Here is a 15,591-nt window from a genome sequence, read left to right as displayed (position 1 = left end):
GAATCCACTATCAAAAATAATCGTTAGTTGTAGCCCTAAAGTGCACAATCATTTTTTGGATTCATTTTTGAGAGTTCAGGGAGGCAGACGTGAGATTAAGCGCTTTCAGACATACGTGTAAGACCGGAGGTTCTGCCGATGTTAAACGGTGGGGCCATATATCTGAACGACATAACCGGTCATATGGAAGTCCGAATTTAGCCTGTTGTTCTACTACTCCCCCCTAGTATTTCCTCTGGACATTATGTAAATGTGCTGTGTCTGAACGAGGCGTAGAACATGCGGTTAAAATTCACACCTAGTGAGAGGGCGTGTTGGTGACGTTTCTTTCGTGCGTCCATGTGGTTAGATCTGACTTAAATGCCAGTGTTATGATGGAGTGGCATAGTGCTGTCCAGAAAATCTCCGACGTGGAAAGATGCAGACATCACGGAGCTACTGTCCATGAGGGCATGCAACATTTTTATAGAACACATGAAGGGAACGGCACGTTGTAGCCTACAACTGCATGGCAAGGCCAAACGAATTCAAAAGACTGAATCATAAGTAGAAGGCGCTGAAAAGGCAGTAGCCTACAGCGACGTCGTTGACGACAATAACAGGAGTATTTAATAAATTGTTAGCCAACATGGTTTTCTGTTCATTGATAGCCTTCCCATGACCTCAGAGCTGAGCTCGCTGATATTTGTTGAGCATAAATATGGCTAGGGAAAATGAAAACGAAGACAACGCAACTTTGTTCCAAGCTCCTTACATAAATGCAATAGACAGAGAGGGAGAGGATGCTTTTGGAAAAAATAAACCATGAGAAAACGAACAACTTCACTGTTATGTTAGTATTTTGTTTGTTGCTTAAAAACGTTGTATGATGGCCTTGAAGTCTTGAGTTAGCCTACTAAATTGGCTGGTAGCCTACCATAAAGTTTGTGCATGCTCTCTCTCCAACGCAAACCAGATTTGAGGTTCTATAGCCAAGTAATTCTGGTACATAACGTTGAAAACAGATAAATGTGTTTATTCGAAGCACACATAAAAATACTGTAGGTCAATTTCAAGTGCACACTTACGTGACTAGCCTACTTCAAGTATTAGCCTACGTACAATAGATTTCTCTTCTTTAGCCTACATAATGCATAGGCTACACTTTGTAAACAAAAAGCAGCTGTGACAGGCAGCGGCTGCATTTATTGTGTCATGTATATGTCTTCCAGATCTTCAAAGTGGGAAACAAGACAAAGGAAGCAGTGAGAGATCTGACACTGAACATGTTTGAAGGCCAGATCACTGTTCTACTGGGACACAATGGAGCCGGCAAGACCACCACTTTATCCATGCTCACAGGTCAGTAGCTTGCACTCACACACACACACACACACACACACACTCTCTCTATCCTTGTGAATATGTATTGGCCAAATTATATACAGAGTTTGAAAGTGCTCCAACTGCTGCAAGGTGAAAATGAACAATTAATTACTGACTAGTTCTGGTTTAAAGGTCTTTTAATGGGCATCTGCAGTCTGTTTCCTCCTTTAAATTGCCGTGATGTGTGTTTGGTTGCAGGTCTGTTTACGCCCACCAGTGGCAGGGCCTACATTAACGGTTATGACATCAGTCAGGACATGTCTCTTATTCGCCGCAGTCTGGGTCTCTGTCCACAGCACGATGTACTGTTTGATAACCTGACAGTCCGAGAGCATCTGCTCTTCTATGCACAGGTGGGTCTCCTACACACACACACACACACACACACACACACACACACACACACACACACACACACACACACCAGCAGCAGGATTGTTTGGTGGGTATTTAGTGCTTTTATTCTGCCAGATACACACACACACACAGCAGCATACTTGTTTGGTGGGTATTTAGTATATTCCTTATGTCTCTGTCTCACTCATGCCATCCCCGTGTCTCCCTTTTATACCTGTCTTTGCCTGTCACATGTCACAGCTGAAAGGATATCCACAAGAGAAGATTCCGGATGAAGTGGACCGGATCCTCCGTGTGCTGAACTTGGAGGACAAACGGGACAGTCGCTCAAAGACACTCTCCGGGGGCATGAAGAGGAAGCTGTCCATCGGCATCGCGCTCATCGGAGACTCTAAGGTCAGTGTGGGTCAGAGTCATGGTTCAGCGGTTAGTGGTTAGGCGCATATGTTGCAGAGGTGGAGAAGTACGGCTAAATGTAGGGCGCGCAAAGATAGGGCTTGTTACTTAAGAGACGACGTTCACACTGACACACTTTTTTCATCTCTAGCTGCTCATATTTGTTTCTCTATGGAATGATGCAAAGACCGTTTCCTTAGAAAACGACCACCGTGGAAAAAACAAAAAACCTTAAAAAGAACAGCCAGTGAAATTTCCAACTTCGTGAAATTTTCATGTTCAGTGCTGAGCAAGGCTAAAGGTCAGGGAGAGGTAATCCGGTTTAAATGTCAGAGTGAGTACATGGACAAACCAGTAATGGAGCCGATGGAACATAAGGTAGGACCTTTGGTCAGTGTCAGATTAAGGACCAGTTTTAACATGTCTGTGTCTGTGTGTGTGTGTGTGTGTGTGTGTGTGTGTGTGTGTGTGTGTACGCGCTGTAGGTGGTGATGCTGGACGAGCCAACTTCCGGTATGGACCCGTGTGCTCGGCGGGCCACCTGGGACCTGCTCCAGGGGGAGAAGCGCGGCCGCACCATCCTGCTCACCACGCACTTCATGGACGAGGCCGACCTCCTGGCTGACCGCATCGCCATCATGGCTGCTGGAGAGCTGCAGTGCTGTGGCTCGCCGCTCTTCCTCAAGAACAAATATGGTGAGGAAGAGGAAGAGGAAGATGCTGCTTCCTACATAATCTGTATGAAGCAGAAATCTTGTATACAAAGATGATAAGTGTAAACATGATTTAGTTCATTCTCCAGTGTATTGTAAAGATGTTTAGAACTGTAATGATTATTTAGTTCATGCTTCAGTGTATTCTCCCTCAGTCAGCCTCCCCTTTCAATATGAATGAAATGCATGTTTTGTGTGTGTGTGTGTGTGTGTGTGTGTGTTGTTGTTTGTGCAGGTGCTGGCTACCACATGGTGATAGTAAAAGATGCCTTATGTAATGTGTCTGAGATTACTCGGCTAGTCCATCTGTATGTGCCAAACGCTACACTAGAGAGCAGTGCTGGAGCAGAACTCTCCTACATATTGCCCAAAGAGAGCAGCAGCCAGTAAGAGAACACACACACACACACACACACACACACACAGGCTCATACTCCCATATAAATATTCATGTTTGTGCAAATATACTGATGCAAGATGGGCTGCTTTTGGATAAATACGCCTGCACCTGCACATTTTCATAAAACCAAGGACATAACACTGTAATAACATCCAATTGCAAGGGACCGCTTGCTATTGTTCATCAAGGTTGCTTTGCTGAGTTTCGACCAGACTTTTCATCATTTAGCAACTCCTGTCACAGTCCAGGTTACTGACCATGTGTTTGTATTTTTCTGTTGGGTGCAGTTTTGAGCTTCTGTTTGCTGAGCTTGAAATGAACAGAGAAGAGCTGGGCATTGCCAGTTATGGAGCGTCCGTCACCACTATGGAGGAAGTGTTTCTGAGGTAATAGACCAATAACTGCTACCCAGTTGACACCATTTTTGTCCATTCAGGGCATTTATAAACCCTGTGGTATATTTTGTGCTGAGTCCTGGCTCTGTAAATAGAGAATTAAAAGTGAAACACACCACAATATCTCTGAGAACTACATCACACAATTATATACCTTCCACAGACTGTGTGTGTTAGTTTATGTCTACTTCTTTGTGTGTGTGTGTGTGTGTGGGGGGGGGGGTAAATAAAGTTAATTGTGGCTTAACAAAGAAAGAGAGAGAAATGAAACTGAAAAAGAGTCCAAGGAAGGCTTGTTTTTCTGCAGTGAATGCACCCCCAGGCTCCATTGAGCAGAAGCCTAGAATAGATTGCTGCTTGTATAAACCTCTTCAGCTGTTCAGGTTATGGTTGGGCTGTGGGAGAATGACATGGAGAGTCTGTGATCTCATTCACTCTCTCTCTCACACAGACACACACACACTGCAGGAAGCCGTACATTTCCACTGGAATTCAATTTGATATTAATCATGGTGACTAAGCAGAGTTTAGTGGATATGTGTATGCTTTCTGTGCAAATCTCTTTCTGTGTGTGTACTCTCTCTAACTGCTTGTCTGTACACACTCAGGCCTAGTCAGTGGTGTCTTTTGCATGGCTGTGTGTGTGTGTGTGTGTGTGTGTGTGTGTGTGTGTGTGTGTGTGTGTGTGTGTGAGAGAGAGATTTTCTATGTACTGTACTTTTGTGTAAATTTGTTCCAGAAGTTGCTTTTTTGTAAGTGCACAAAATGATTGCACTTGTTTTGTGAATGTGTGCAGAGTTGGGAAGCTGGTGGACTCTAGCTTGGACATCCAGGCCATCCAGCTGCCAGCTCTGCAGTACCAGCACGAGCGGCGGTCACACGACTGGACCATGGACGACACCAGCAGCATCAGTGGACTGACTGATGTCACAGATTTTACAGATAGTGGCACACTCATCTCAGAGGACTGCTCCAACATCAAGCTCAATACTGGGGTTAGCGCCAAGCATCACACATACAGTCACACACACACACTGATGTCAACATAAAGGGAGAAAGGACCTTGCACGTATAGTCTATAGTAAAGCTACACACGCATACAGGACCATATACACAGTATATTATTGCGTAGTTGGGTCAATGATGTGTAAACAATCATATTTAAATTATATATACAACAACCAGTGTCAAACATTAATATACTAGCTACCACCTACAGATGAGCACATATAATGTATCTATACCTTATGAAGGCTGTCTATCATCTCTTACATACATCTCACACTTTTTTTACACACAAACAAAAATACACACACGCACACAAACAGTCACTCGCTCACCCCCTCACTAACTTTCTTTGTTCCTCCAGGCTAGACTCTACATGCAGCAGTTCTACGCCATGTTTCTGAAGCGAGCTCTCTATAGCATGCGAAACTGGAAGGTGATGGTGGCTCAGTTTCTTGTGCCGCTGGTTTTCACGGTGTTGGCCCTGGTGGTGGCCCGCACCCTGCCCGGTCGCCACAACACTCCCCAGTTGAAGCTGTCGCTGGAGCGCTACGGACCCACCCATGTGCCTATAGCCCTGGGTCCCACAGCAGGGCCCCTTGCGGTGGCTCTTGCCCAGGCCTACAGTGGCCAGCTTCCCGAGCAGCGGGCCACACCCAACAACATCACAGGTCAGAACTCCACCGGTACAGGAGTACCCACATTTTTTATCCACATGTATGGGTGTAATGGGTTGATGGGTGTTTTTAACAACAGTATACTGTACATAGTGCATTTAGAAACATATGTCTTTATTCACATTTTGTTGATGTAGAAGCCTTATGCCTTTTAACTTTCTTTTTTTTTACCCTCATCAGTCAACACTCACTGCCCCAAAATAATGGCAAAGCTAAAACAGGATATTAGATGTTTTTTGCAAAAGAGGAAAAAAAAAACTGAGATCACATTACCGTTCTCTGTGTGCCTTGTTAACAGACTTCTCTGAGTATGTGTTGCAAAACGCTGAGGAGGAAGGTGGAGCCTTCAATGAGCACTGTGTGGTTGGTGTGGCTTTCCGCGGAAAAAGCTCCAAATTCGTAGAGGCAACTGCCTACTTCAACAATCAGGGTTACCACACCCCTGCCACTGCCCTCCAGCTGCTGGACAATGCCCTATACCGCATGCTGGCTGGACCTAATGCCTCCATACGCGCGGGCAACGACCCCATGCCACGCAACCTATCCGAAACGGCACAGAGCCAGCTTTCTGTGTGAGTACGACATAGTTTATGGATCTGTGTCTAACTTACGTGAACGGGTTAACGTATTAGTAGATTGTTATGCATACTGCATAGTATAACATTGTCAACCTGCGATGTGTATGTATTTTTAAATCGTATCTATCCGTACCATTCTCTTACTATCTTCCCTTCTCCTGTTTTGTTTCCCTTTGGATTTGCTGCAGGAGTCAGACGGGCTTTGCCATCGCGATCAACCTGATGTACGGCATGGCCTCTCTGTCCAGCACATTTGCGCTCTTACTGGTGACGGAGCGCGCGCTCAAGTGCAAGCATGTGCAACAGGTCAGCGGCGTCTACGTGTCCAACTACTGGCTCTCCGCCCTGCTCTGGGACCTGATCAACTTCATGCTGCCCTGCCTGCTCATGCTGGTCCGTACAAGACAACACACATTTCACTCGCTCACACATTTGGAAATGCTTCTCATATTTTGCATATATTTTGTGTCATGATCAGTCTGTATTGCTAATACTTAGCAAGAATGTTTTCTGAATTACTCAGTAGAATGTATTATTAAGTAAAACAACTTACAAAACAAAAATACTTCAACTTTCCATTCAACATCAAAGAAACAAGCAAACAATTGACAGCGTTGGACAGACCTTCTCTAGACAGTTTAATTTTTTTATTTAATCTTGCATGACATGTTTCCATTGAACGCTGTTTGAATTTGGACATTCACTGAAACTGCCATCATCTTTGTCAACTATCCTGTGCATACCCCCCCCCCCCCTTTCTTATTATTTCTTGTTTCTCTCAGGTGGTGTTCAGGGTGTTTGCCGTCAAGGCCTTTGTGGAGCACAACCACCTGGTGGACGTGCTGCTGGTGCTGCTGCTGTTTGGCTGGGCGGTAGTGCCGCTCATGTACCTGCTCAGCTTCCTCTTCTCCACGGCAGCCACCGCCTACACCCGCCTCACCATCTTCAACATCATCAGCGGCACGGCCACCTTCCTGGCCGTCACCATCATGACCATTCCAGGTGAAAATGAGTGATGATGTAGACAGTCACGTTCACTTAAAGGTGCTATGAGGCGTTTTTTTAGTTTTTTAAAACATCCCAAAATGACCTAGCAACAGAATGTGAAGGAAACAACAGTCAACAACACAGGGTTCCCACGGGTCATGGAATTTCTGGAATATCATGGAAATTTGATAAATTCTTTTCCAGACATGGAAAGTCAGGGAATTGTATCATTTGTGGGGCAAAGTCATAGAATATCAGGGGAGTTTTTTTGTTATAGCAGTTTAAAATGTACTTGCTTGTCACTTAGAAATTTCCATTCCACTCCATTATAGACAGAATCCCAGCTGAGATCAGTTGCATTGTTTTTTTAATCAGGGCAGCAGTTTTCAGATTACATTATGTACTTACATAATTGCAAAAGGGTTCTCGACTGTTGAAATGGAAAGAAATGGCTGATCTTTAATGCAATATCTACATTGCCCATTATCAGCAACCATTCATCCAATGTTCCAAAGGCACATTCTGTTTACTAATCTGATATCATTTTAAAAGGCTATCTGAGAAAACAATGGAGAACCCTTTTGCGATTATGTAAGCAGATAATATAATCTGAAAACTACTGCCCTGATTATATCTGGTAATTAGCATTACTGCTTGCTTGAGTGGTTGTGGTTAGCCCAACTTTGCTTATTTAATGGCTATTTATTCATCTCCCACTCAAAAAAAGTCAAAGATTCTTGAACGCTATGCGGCTACTCTGAAATCTTTGGTCGGTACGATTCATTCTATAGTAGCTCATGGAAATTCAGGTTCTTTGTCAAGGAAAGTCAGGGAAAAGTCATGGAATTTTACTCTGACAACGGTTCTGTGTTGTCGTGGTAACCACTGAGGTTAGCATGCAAATCAACTAGCGCCAGGCTGGCTCTCTTGTAATAGCAGGTTGTACCATGTGTGATGCTGTATTAAATACAAAAGTCAACACAGTTGTGCCAGCTGCGGTCAAGACAACTGGATGCCCACAGAATTCCACATAGCTCCTTCATACTGTGCGTCACCTCTGTGATGTTAGTCTTCAACCACAACCAAATCATGTCGGTACATAGTAGAGTGGATTACATTCTCTCTCTCTCTCTCTCTCTCTCTCTCTCCTGTCCTCCATGCATTCTCTTACAGAGCTGGAATTACAGGACCTATCTCACATCCTGGACAAGGTCTTCCTGCTCTTCCCCAACTACTGTCTGGGCATGTCCTTTAGCCAGTTCTACCAAAATTACGAGCTTATTACCTTCTGCACCTCCAACCCTGTGGCAGAGACCATCTGCAAAGTATACAGTGAGTAATAAGTCTGATTCAGCACAGCAAATCTTATTTGGGCAAACCTTAAAGGAACCGAAGTATCCCGAGGTCTTTATGTGGTTGGATAGAGAGTCCAGAATGAATTTCATCAAGCCTTTCCGAAATGTTGCTACTGCAGCTGGCGTCTTTAGGGGAAAGTCCGTAGGAGTCGATTGCCGAGTGTGGAGTAACACGCTCTGGAAATTCACAATTTCATCGCCGTTTTTTTTAAAAGACCTCGGGATACTTCGGTTTGGCTTTAGGGACCCTCTACTCACTACCACGTAAGTGTAATGTTGTTTGGAACTGTAGAAGAGGTATAAAAATAGCCTTTTGTAGCGGCGAAATGACTTGCCCTGGTCACTTCCAGGCTAACCAGTTTTGACTAAAAACGGTAAAATCGAACTTTCTCAAAACACATCCGAATGACATGATTTTGATGTCAACTCAACGTATGTACTCCCAATCATCCGTAAATTGATCTAAAGTGCATTTACTCCGGATAATTCCTTTAAATTGGTGTTCCCTCCAGAGCTTTGTGGAGATGAATAAGCAGAGGGTGATGTTGGTTCTTTAATAGATCTGGATACCCAAACATGGAATTGGAATATAAGACAAGACATTGTCAGTTTATTACTTAACATGTAATGTATTTTGACTAGAGTGCAACAGTATAGCCTCTTTCACACTTACAGTATGTGGCCAAGCTATCTGAGCCTTTGTGAGAGAGCTGAAAGTCTGTGTGCTTTGTGTGCCCTCAACAGACTTCACCTACCAGGAGAACTACTTCTCAATGACGGCCCCAGGCATTGGGCGCTTCCTGGTTGCCATGGCGCTGCAGGGTTTGCTCTTCATCGTGCTCCTCTTCCTTGTGGAGCTGCAGTGTGTGCGCACGATGAAACGTGCGCTGGGCTCCCTCTGCAGGAGGCACAGGAAGGTGCGTCTGAGTTGAGCACGCCACGAACCATGAGTGCCAGTTTGATAGATAGATAGATAGATAGATAGATAGATAGATAGATAGATAGATAGATTGATCCGATTGATTGATTGATCGATTGATTGATTATAATACCAAATGCAGGGTCTACAGTCTCCTTAGAGCAACTCAGGGTTTAGTGCCTGCTCAAAGGCACAACGGTGGTAGCTGGGAATCAAACCCACATAATAACCAAGCTCTTAGCTAGCGCCCCTGGTACTGACAAAGATACTGATGACAAGCATTTGTAGATAAAAGTGTGTGTGTGTGTGTGTTTGTGTGTGGTCCAAATTAATCCAAGACAGCTGATGTGCAGCTTTTCTCGATACCGGGAGCATGTTACCCACATGAAATGTCAAAGTAACAAGCCCAAATAATCTGTGGGTGAAGCTAGTTCTTATACCCTACACACACCCACGAAAAATTACAAGATGCCACCCTACCAGTGATCATCTAACCAGCTGGTATTTAACAGAGATTAGAATATTTACAAAAAACCCCAACCTAAACCATGTTTGTGTTGGTCTATCCCCTGGGGTCACACCATCAGATACCTTACAACAAACATACTTTTTACTAATGATTTCCACAGAGGGAGGTTTCAGATAAGACAGGGGGTATCTCGGTATACCTAAGTCAAAGGATGGTAACCATATTTCATCGCATATGTAGGTTAAACTAAAACATTTTATTCAATGAGAAATTTATATAAAAAATATACCTCATGTGTAGGGGCTCTTGCTGTCTGGAGCAGCAGCATTACAACCTGAGGACAGGGATGTGGCTGAAGAGAGGAAGAGAGTTCTGGAGTGCCAGCCTGTGGTGGAGTCCATGGTTGGGAGCCCTCTTATCCTGCAGGAGCTCACTAAGGTACCAGTGTGTCTCATATCTACTGCGCCTGTGTTTGATTGGGCGTGATATGTGGGTGTTCTAACTGTGTGCACTAAGTTGTTACTCCTGCTGTTGTTATGTATTTAACTTGACAACTCTGTTTGGGTTTGTGACCAAATTACTATCCATATTACTGTGCATGTGGGAATGTGTATCAATGAGTGTGTTTGTGTATCAATGTGTGTTTGTGTATCAATGTGTGTGTTTGTGAGTGTGTCGTAATTGTGCTCTACGTGTGCTCCTGTTTGTAGGTGTACACAGGGGGGCCAACTCTGCTGGCGGTTGACCGGCTCTCTCTGGCCGTGGGCAAGGGCGAGTGCTTTGGCCTGCTGGGCTTCAACGGAGCGGGGAAGACCACTACCTTTAAGATGCTCACTGGAGACGAGACCGTAACCTCAGGAGACGCCTACATCGATGGCTACAGTGTCTTGAGGGACATCAAGAAGGTGAGCCACTCGTACAAGACGGCAGATGTAGGAGAGAGCGAAAAGACAAGATGGGTGAGAGTTTTAAAAGAGAGAGACGAGGATAGTGATTATAGAGGGAGGAAGAAGGGACCAGCGCGAGCAGAGAGCTCACACAGCACCCAGTGTTCATTCAGGAACAATCGCTGCTCTGTCATTGCTATGGTAACACGACAGTGGTCCTCTTTTCATCTCAGAAATGCAAATCAATCCTTATCAATCTATCCACTTCAGTTTTAAATTGGCTGTTGTTCATCTTACAGAGAACAGAATAAAGGAACATGTCCCTTCTAGAAGAAGACACAACTATTGTATTATTATATAGCCATTTATTATAGGACATTTGATCAAAAAATATATAGATGTATAGATATAGGTTATATCTTTAAATCCCTAAGAGGACTGTGTTACTGAATTCAGCATGCAGTGATACCACCAAAAGAGAGGCCTGAACTGCTCTTCGGAAACAAAGGTTTAGGTGTGTCTATTAAATCTATGTGAAAATCTTTTAGACTATGTACTGGATGATTTACTGTAGATGGGTATAATGTTGATGTATTTTACTGCTCCTTTGTTTGTTTGTTTGTTTGTTTATTTATGGTCTTTTTATCAGATAGGATAGTAAAGAAAGTAGGAAGTGAGTGGGAGAGAGAGATTGGGTGGGAGCAGGAAAAGACCATGAGTGGGATTCGAACCCAGGTTCCCTTGGCCACTAAGACCCAGATGTGGTGTGAATGCTGTGGCTTGCACCACAGGCTATTATTTCTAATCTCATCTAATCTCTTCATGTGTGTGTGTGTGTGTGTGTGTGTGTGTGTGTGTTTTTGCGCTTTGGTACAGATTCAGCAGAGAATTGGATACTGCCCTCAGTTTGATGCCGTGCTGGATCACATGACCGGCCGTGAAACACTGAGCATGTACGCGAGGCTGAGGGGCGTGCCAGAGAAGTACGCTTCGGCCTGCGTAGAAAACGTGCTCCGCTCCCTTTTGCTGGAGCCCCATGCTGACAAGCTGGTCCGCAGCTACAGGTAATGGAATATTCCAGAACGCAGGGGGAGAAGGAAGGGCATACTCAAATGGTAGAGATGGTGGGGGGATCTGGAATGATCAGAATCCTTGCCCCTCAGGCTTGAATTAGGCAGAGATGAACTAGCCTGCAGCTCTGGATAATAGGAGACAAAGGATGCTCAGGGAAACAAGTTCCCAAAGTAAAGAGTGATGTTGAATGAAGGTATCAATGAGGAAAAAAAGGTGTAAAAGCTGTTAGACTAACTCTGTGTGTGTGTGTGTGTGTGTGTGTGTAGTGGGGGTAACAAGAGGAAACTGAGTGCTGGGATGGCTCTGATTGGTGGCCCACCTGTCATCTTTCTGGACGAACCATCAACGGGCATGGATCCTGTTGCCAGGCGACTGTTGTGGGATGCTGTCACCCGTACTCGCGAGTCTGGCAAAGCAGTCATCATCACTTCACACAGGTCAGAGACACAACGCAGTTGTGAATAACAAATACATATGCACACACTGCATACATATCTAATAATAGATTATACAATAATATGATAATAATATAATGAATGAACATATAAACCCTGGCAATAGAAAACATCATAAAACGAATGTATGGACACATCCATTGACACATCAACAACAAAAGGTGCTGCTCAGCCTCAGTCACCATAGCCATTAGTTTATAAAATGGGATTAGAGCTTTCTGTAATCCTCCTCTTTAGTTGACGTCTCTCTCTCTCTCTCTCGCCCTCCTCCCCACAGCATGGAGGAGTGTGAGGCGCTGTGCACCCGTCTGGCTGTGATGGTGAACGGCCAGCTGAAGTGTCTGGGCAGTCCGCAGCACCTTAAGAGCAAGTTCGGCAGCGGCTACACCCTCCTGGCCAAAGTGCGGCTGGAGAGTGAGGTGGAGGAGACCCAGCTGCAGCTCTTTAAAGAGTTCATCGAGTCCACATTCCCAGGTGCAAGCAGCCACCATGTCCTACCAACTCTTGACACCGTTAGCCTATATTCTTTTCTTCTCTGTGCATGCAATAGCCCAGTTTGACACCATTAGCCTAGCTTAATTAAAGCTTTATTCACTGGAAGTGGGTTAGACCAGACCATTCTAGCTATATACTATCTATAGGGTAACTGGTCTAAGCCATAGACTGTATAAAATAGGTCTAACCCACTTCAAGTGCTAAGCTATTGGTGTCAGACTGGGTTATTGCACGCGCAGAGAAGAGAAGGATATGTATTTTCTTACCCAACTCTGCCGTAAACAGCAAAAAAGCTTATTTCCCAAAATGTCGGCATGTTCCTGTAAGGACAAGTGATGATCAGCAATGTGCGCATAACCACAACCAGCCCAAAATCTCGTGGGATTGAGGCTTGTTTTGGTGGACGGTGACTAACCAGCATCTCCTCTGTGTCTGTGTGTTGGTGTTTGTATAGGGAGCTTACTGAAGGATGAACACCAGGGCATGGTGCACTACCACTTGACTGACAAAAGCCTGACATGGGCTCAGGTGAGATACTCACACTCATGCGTACACATGGTCAGACACAACACTGCACAGAATGCTCTACTTGTCACAGATGTTTACCCGATGTAGAAAAGGCACAAGGCTGTACAAGGCAAGCATATTATTTATCTTTCATCACTGAATAACAGGGAGCTCATGGCGCACGTATAGCAGTGTGATGATGTGACTGAGCAGTGTGTGTTCATCTGTTAGTATTTACTACCTTAGGCGCTGCTTTCAGTTAGACACTTTATAGTTTATGAGCAATTAGCTGGACAATCTTTTGTATTAAATAAATAAAAACTAAAAAAGATTTCTGTGTGTGTGTGTGCGTGTGTTTTGGTCTTTAGGTCTTTGGGACCCTAGAGGCAGCCAAAGAAAAGTATGGCATCGAGGACTACTGTGTGAGTCAGATCTCTCTGGAGCAGGTGTTCCTGAGCTTTGCTCAGTTCCAGCACTGTGCTGAGGGGGCTCGCAAGTGAAGAAGAGGGGTGGGCCCCTTCTCAGTCCCCCCCCCCTCCCTCGCCTCCCCAGGCTACGCACACTGTCCGTCCGTGCAGGGCTTGAGCAAACGGACACTCTCCTCGAGGCTCCACCAGAGGACTGCTCAGGTCTCTTCAACCAATACTGACACAAGCCTCAACCACAGTGCAGCTCTGCACATTGTGTCGTGTGCGTTAGTAGGCAAAATGTGGAGTGTCTGCTGTCCTTTGGTTTCTTGTGTGTGTGTGTGTGTGTGTGTGTGTGTGTGTGTGTGTGTGTGTGTGTGTGCACGCGCGTCTGCGTGTGTGTGTGTGTGTGTGCACGTGCGTCTGCGTTTGTGTGCGTCTGTGTGTGTGTGTGTGTGTGTCAGTCATGTAATCATGGGGAGTGTACTGGGGATGAGCTGGGTGTGCACATCGGTTCGAGTCTTAGATATTGCACCTTTTTGTTCTTTGTTTTTCTTTTTTGAAAAGACTTGAAAGTACATTACTACTGGAGATTAAGTTCATTCCACACTCCTTTAAATGGTCTGTTGGACAGATCAGCTATCAACAATTGATGTGTGTTTTTTGTGCAGCTTTTTTTGCTGTGTCTGTGTTCATCACAGCATTCGCTAAGGCTTTTGTTTTCTTCCATTGTTTGTTACTGTTCTGAAGTGACAGCATCTCACTGTAAACGTGTGGGATTGTGTGAAGTGTAAATAGTCCAATCATTCCTTAATAACTCTTCCCTCCAGCCAGAGCCATTCAGGTCAAGTACAAATAGGCATGTTGACATGGAAACCTTCTTATGAGAGAAACGCATGGCATTAGAATGAACTGTTCAGACCAAGCCTGTTCAAAAGGTTTCACCTCATGAGTTTCTCAGGTCTTTAGAGACACTTTGTATTAGGACTGTCCTGGGAACAAAACTACTTTTGTTTATGGTATCTGTGCTGCTTACATGCCATCCATTTGCACTGACATGCATTACACATGAATATGCATCACAGAAAGTTTATGTACTCAGCCTAGGTGGATAGGCTGTCCAATGGGTGTATGCGAGTGTAAGCTTGCCTATGTATGTGTGTGTAGGCGTGGACCGTAGGCTTTTGTGTTTGAAAAACATTCCTGCGTTCTCTTAATCTATGGTGAAACCATGATTGTGCCGCTCTACTCAGTCAGTGAAGTTGCTCTTGTTGCATCGTCTTGAGACCCAGATGTGCCTTATTCAGAAGGCAGTGCACTCACCCCTGCAGATGTCCTGTATGATGGTCCTATTGAGTGTTTCTCTCACATTTACAGGAGCTGACATCTCTACTGTATGATGATGTTCTGGGTCCCCATAGTTTTAAGGAGCATAATACTAAAATGTTTAATTAGAGGTCAATAGCAGTCTCAACAACTTGATTGTGAGGATGTGAATCGTACCTATGACCAAATGTCCACTAAACTCAAGACATTTCATTCAGCTTCTGAGAGCAGGATTATCTCTTGAGACTTAACACGTGAATGTAATCGAAACTAGTTGAAGGCTCCAAGGAGAACTCATTTAGATACTCGTTATTTTTTGTATTGCAAAAAAGGCAAAAATGTACCCGTAGTATAAAGTAAACACACTGATTGGAGAAGGCATGCTTACATAATGAATTTATGTTGCCCTAACCCCTCACTCATCTGTGAAGTGCAAATACTTATTTAATGACCAAGATAAGACCTGTGTCCGTTCAGTGTTGGCTGTATTGGCTGGTGAGTTTTGGACGTTGACAATTTCGTGACATTGTGACATCATTTGATGGGTTTGTAAGGGCACCTTGACCTATTTTCTTTGTCTTTATATTTGCACAGCACATTAACATTTTTTCTTCTTTGGAAATGCAATATTGCATTTGTAAACATAAATAATAATGTTGACTGAAAATTACTACTGTATCATATTTAAAGAAGGGAATCCATGTTGTAATCTTCTGTACTGTATCACTGAATGAACCGTGTCAAATATACATGTATTGCTGTAATTTTTTTTATTAAATATGCTTCATGAGAAAATGTAGCAACAGGTGATCTCTTAGCTCTAA

The 15,591-nt window shown here is 44.2% G+C and overlaps 1 protein-coding gene across 1 annotated transcript in view; it reads left to right on the top strand.

Moving 5' to 3' along the window:
• abca3b (ATP-binding cassette, sub-family A (ABC1), member 3b) overlaps positions 1 to 15,516 on the top strand; it is a 30,071-nt gene extending 14,555 nt beyond the window's left edge. The window contains exons 12-31 of the mRNA XM_076266061.1: positions 1,212 to 1,341; positions 1,564 to 1,718; positions 1,963 to 2,118; positions 2,604 to 2,814; positions 3,067 to 3,217; positions 3,519 to 3,617; positions 4,423 to 4,621; positions 4,996 to 5,302; positions 5,607 to 5,880; positions 6,075 to 6,279; positions 6,669 to 6,888; positions 8,047 to 8,205; positions 8,973 to 9,145; positions 9,917 to 10,054; positions 10,327 to 10,521; positions 11,380 to 11,567; positions 11,844 to 12,014; positions 12,310 to 12,506; positions 12,982 to 13,055; positions 13,403 to 15,516. Coding sequence (XP_076122176.1) covers positions 1,212 to 1,341; positions 1,564 to 1,718; positions 1,963 to 2,118; positions 2,604 to 2,814; positions 3,067 to 3,217; positions 3,519 to 3,617; positions 4,423 to 4,621; positions 4,996 to 5,302; positions 5,607 to 5,880; positions 6,075 to 6,279; positions 6,669 to 6,888; positions 8,047 to 8,205; positions 8,973 to 9,145; positions 9,917 to 10,054; positions 10,327 to 10,521; positions 11,380 to 11,567; positions 11,844 to 12,014; positions 12,310 to 12,506; positions 12,982 to 13,055; positions 13,403 to 13,534 — 3,534 coding nt within the window. The 3' untranslated portion in view covers positions 13,535 to 15,516. The remainder of the gene's footprint in view (positions 1 to 1,211; positions 1,342 to 1,563; positions 1,719 to 1,962; positions 2,119 to 2,603; positions 2,815 to 3,066; positions 3,218 to 3,518; positions 3,618 to 4,422; positions 4,622 to 4,995; positions 5,303 to 5,606; positions 5,881 to 6,074; positions 6,280 to 6,668; positions 6,889 to 8,046; positions 8,206 to 8,972; positions 9,146 to 9,916; positions 10,055 to 10,326; positions 10,522 to 11,379; positions 11,568 to 11,843; positions 12,015 to 12,309; positions 12,507 to 12,981; positions 13,056 to 13,402) is intronic.
• Positions 15,517 to 15,591: the final 75 nt, after the last annotated feature.

The sequence above is a fragment of the Alosa pseudoharengus genome, unplaced genomic scaffold, assembly GCF_046254945.1.
Source record: "Alosa pseudoharengus isolate Yale_2024_CS ecotype anadromous, Long Island Sound unplaced genomic scaffold, YU_APseudo_1.1 YU_APseudo_1.1_scf_4, whole genome shotgun sequence".
In the NCBI taxonomy this organism is placed as follows: domain Eukaryota; kingdom Metazoa; phylum Chordata; class Actinopteri; order Clupeiformes; family Clupeidae; genus Alosa; species Alosa pseudoharengus.
The sequence above is the reverse complement of the archived record's forward strand: the minus strand, read 5'-3'. Positions and strand labels throughout refer to the sequence as shown.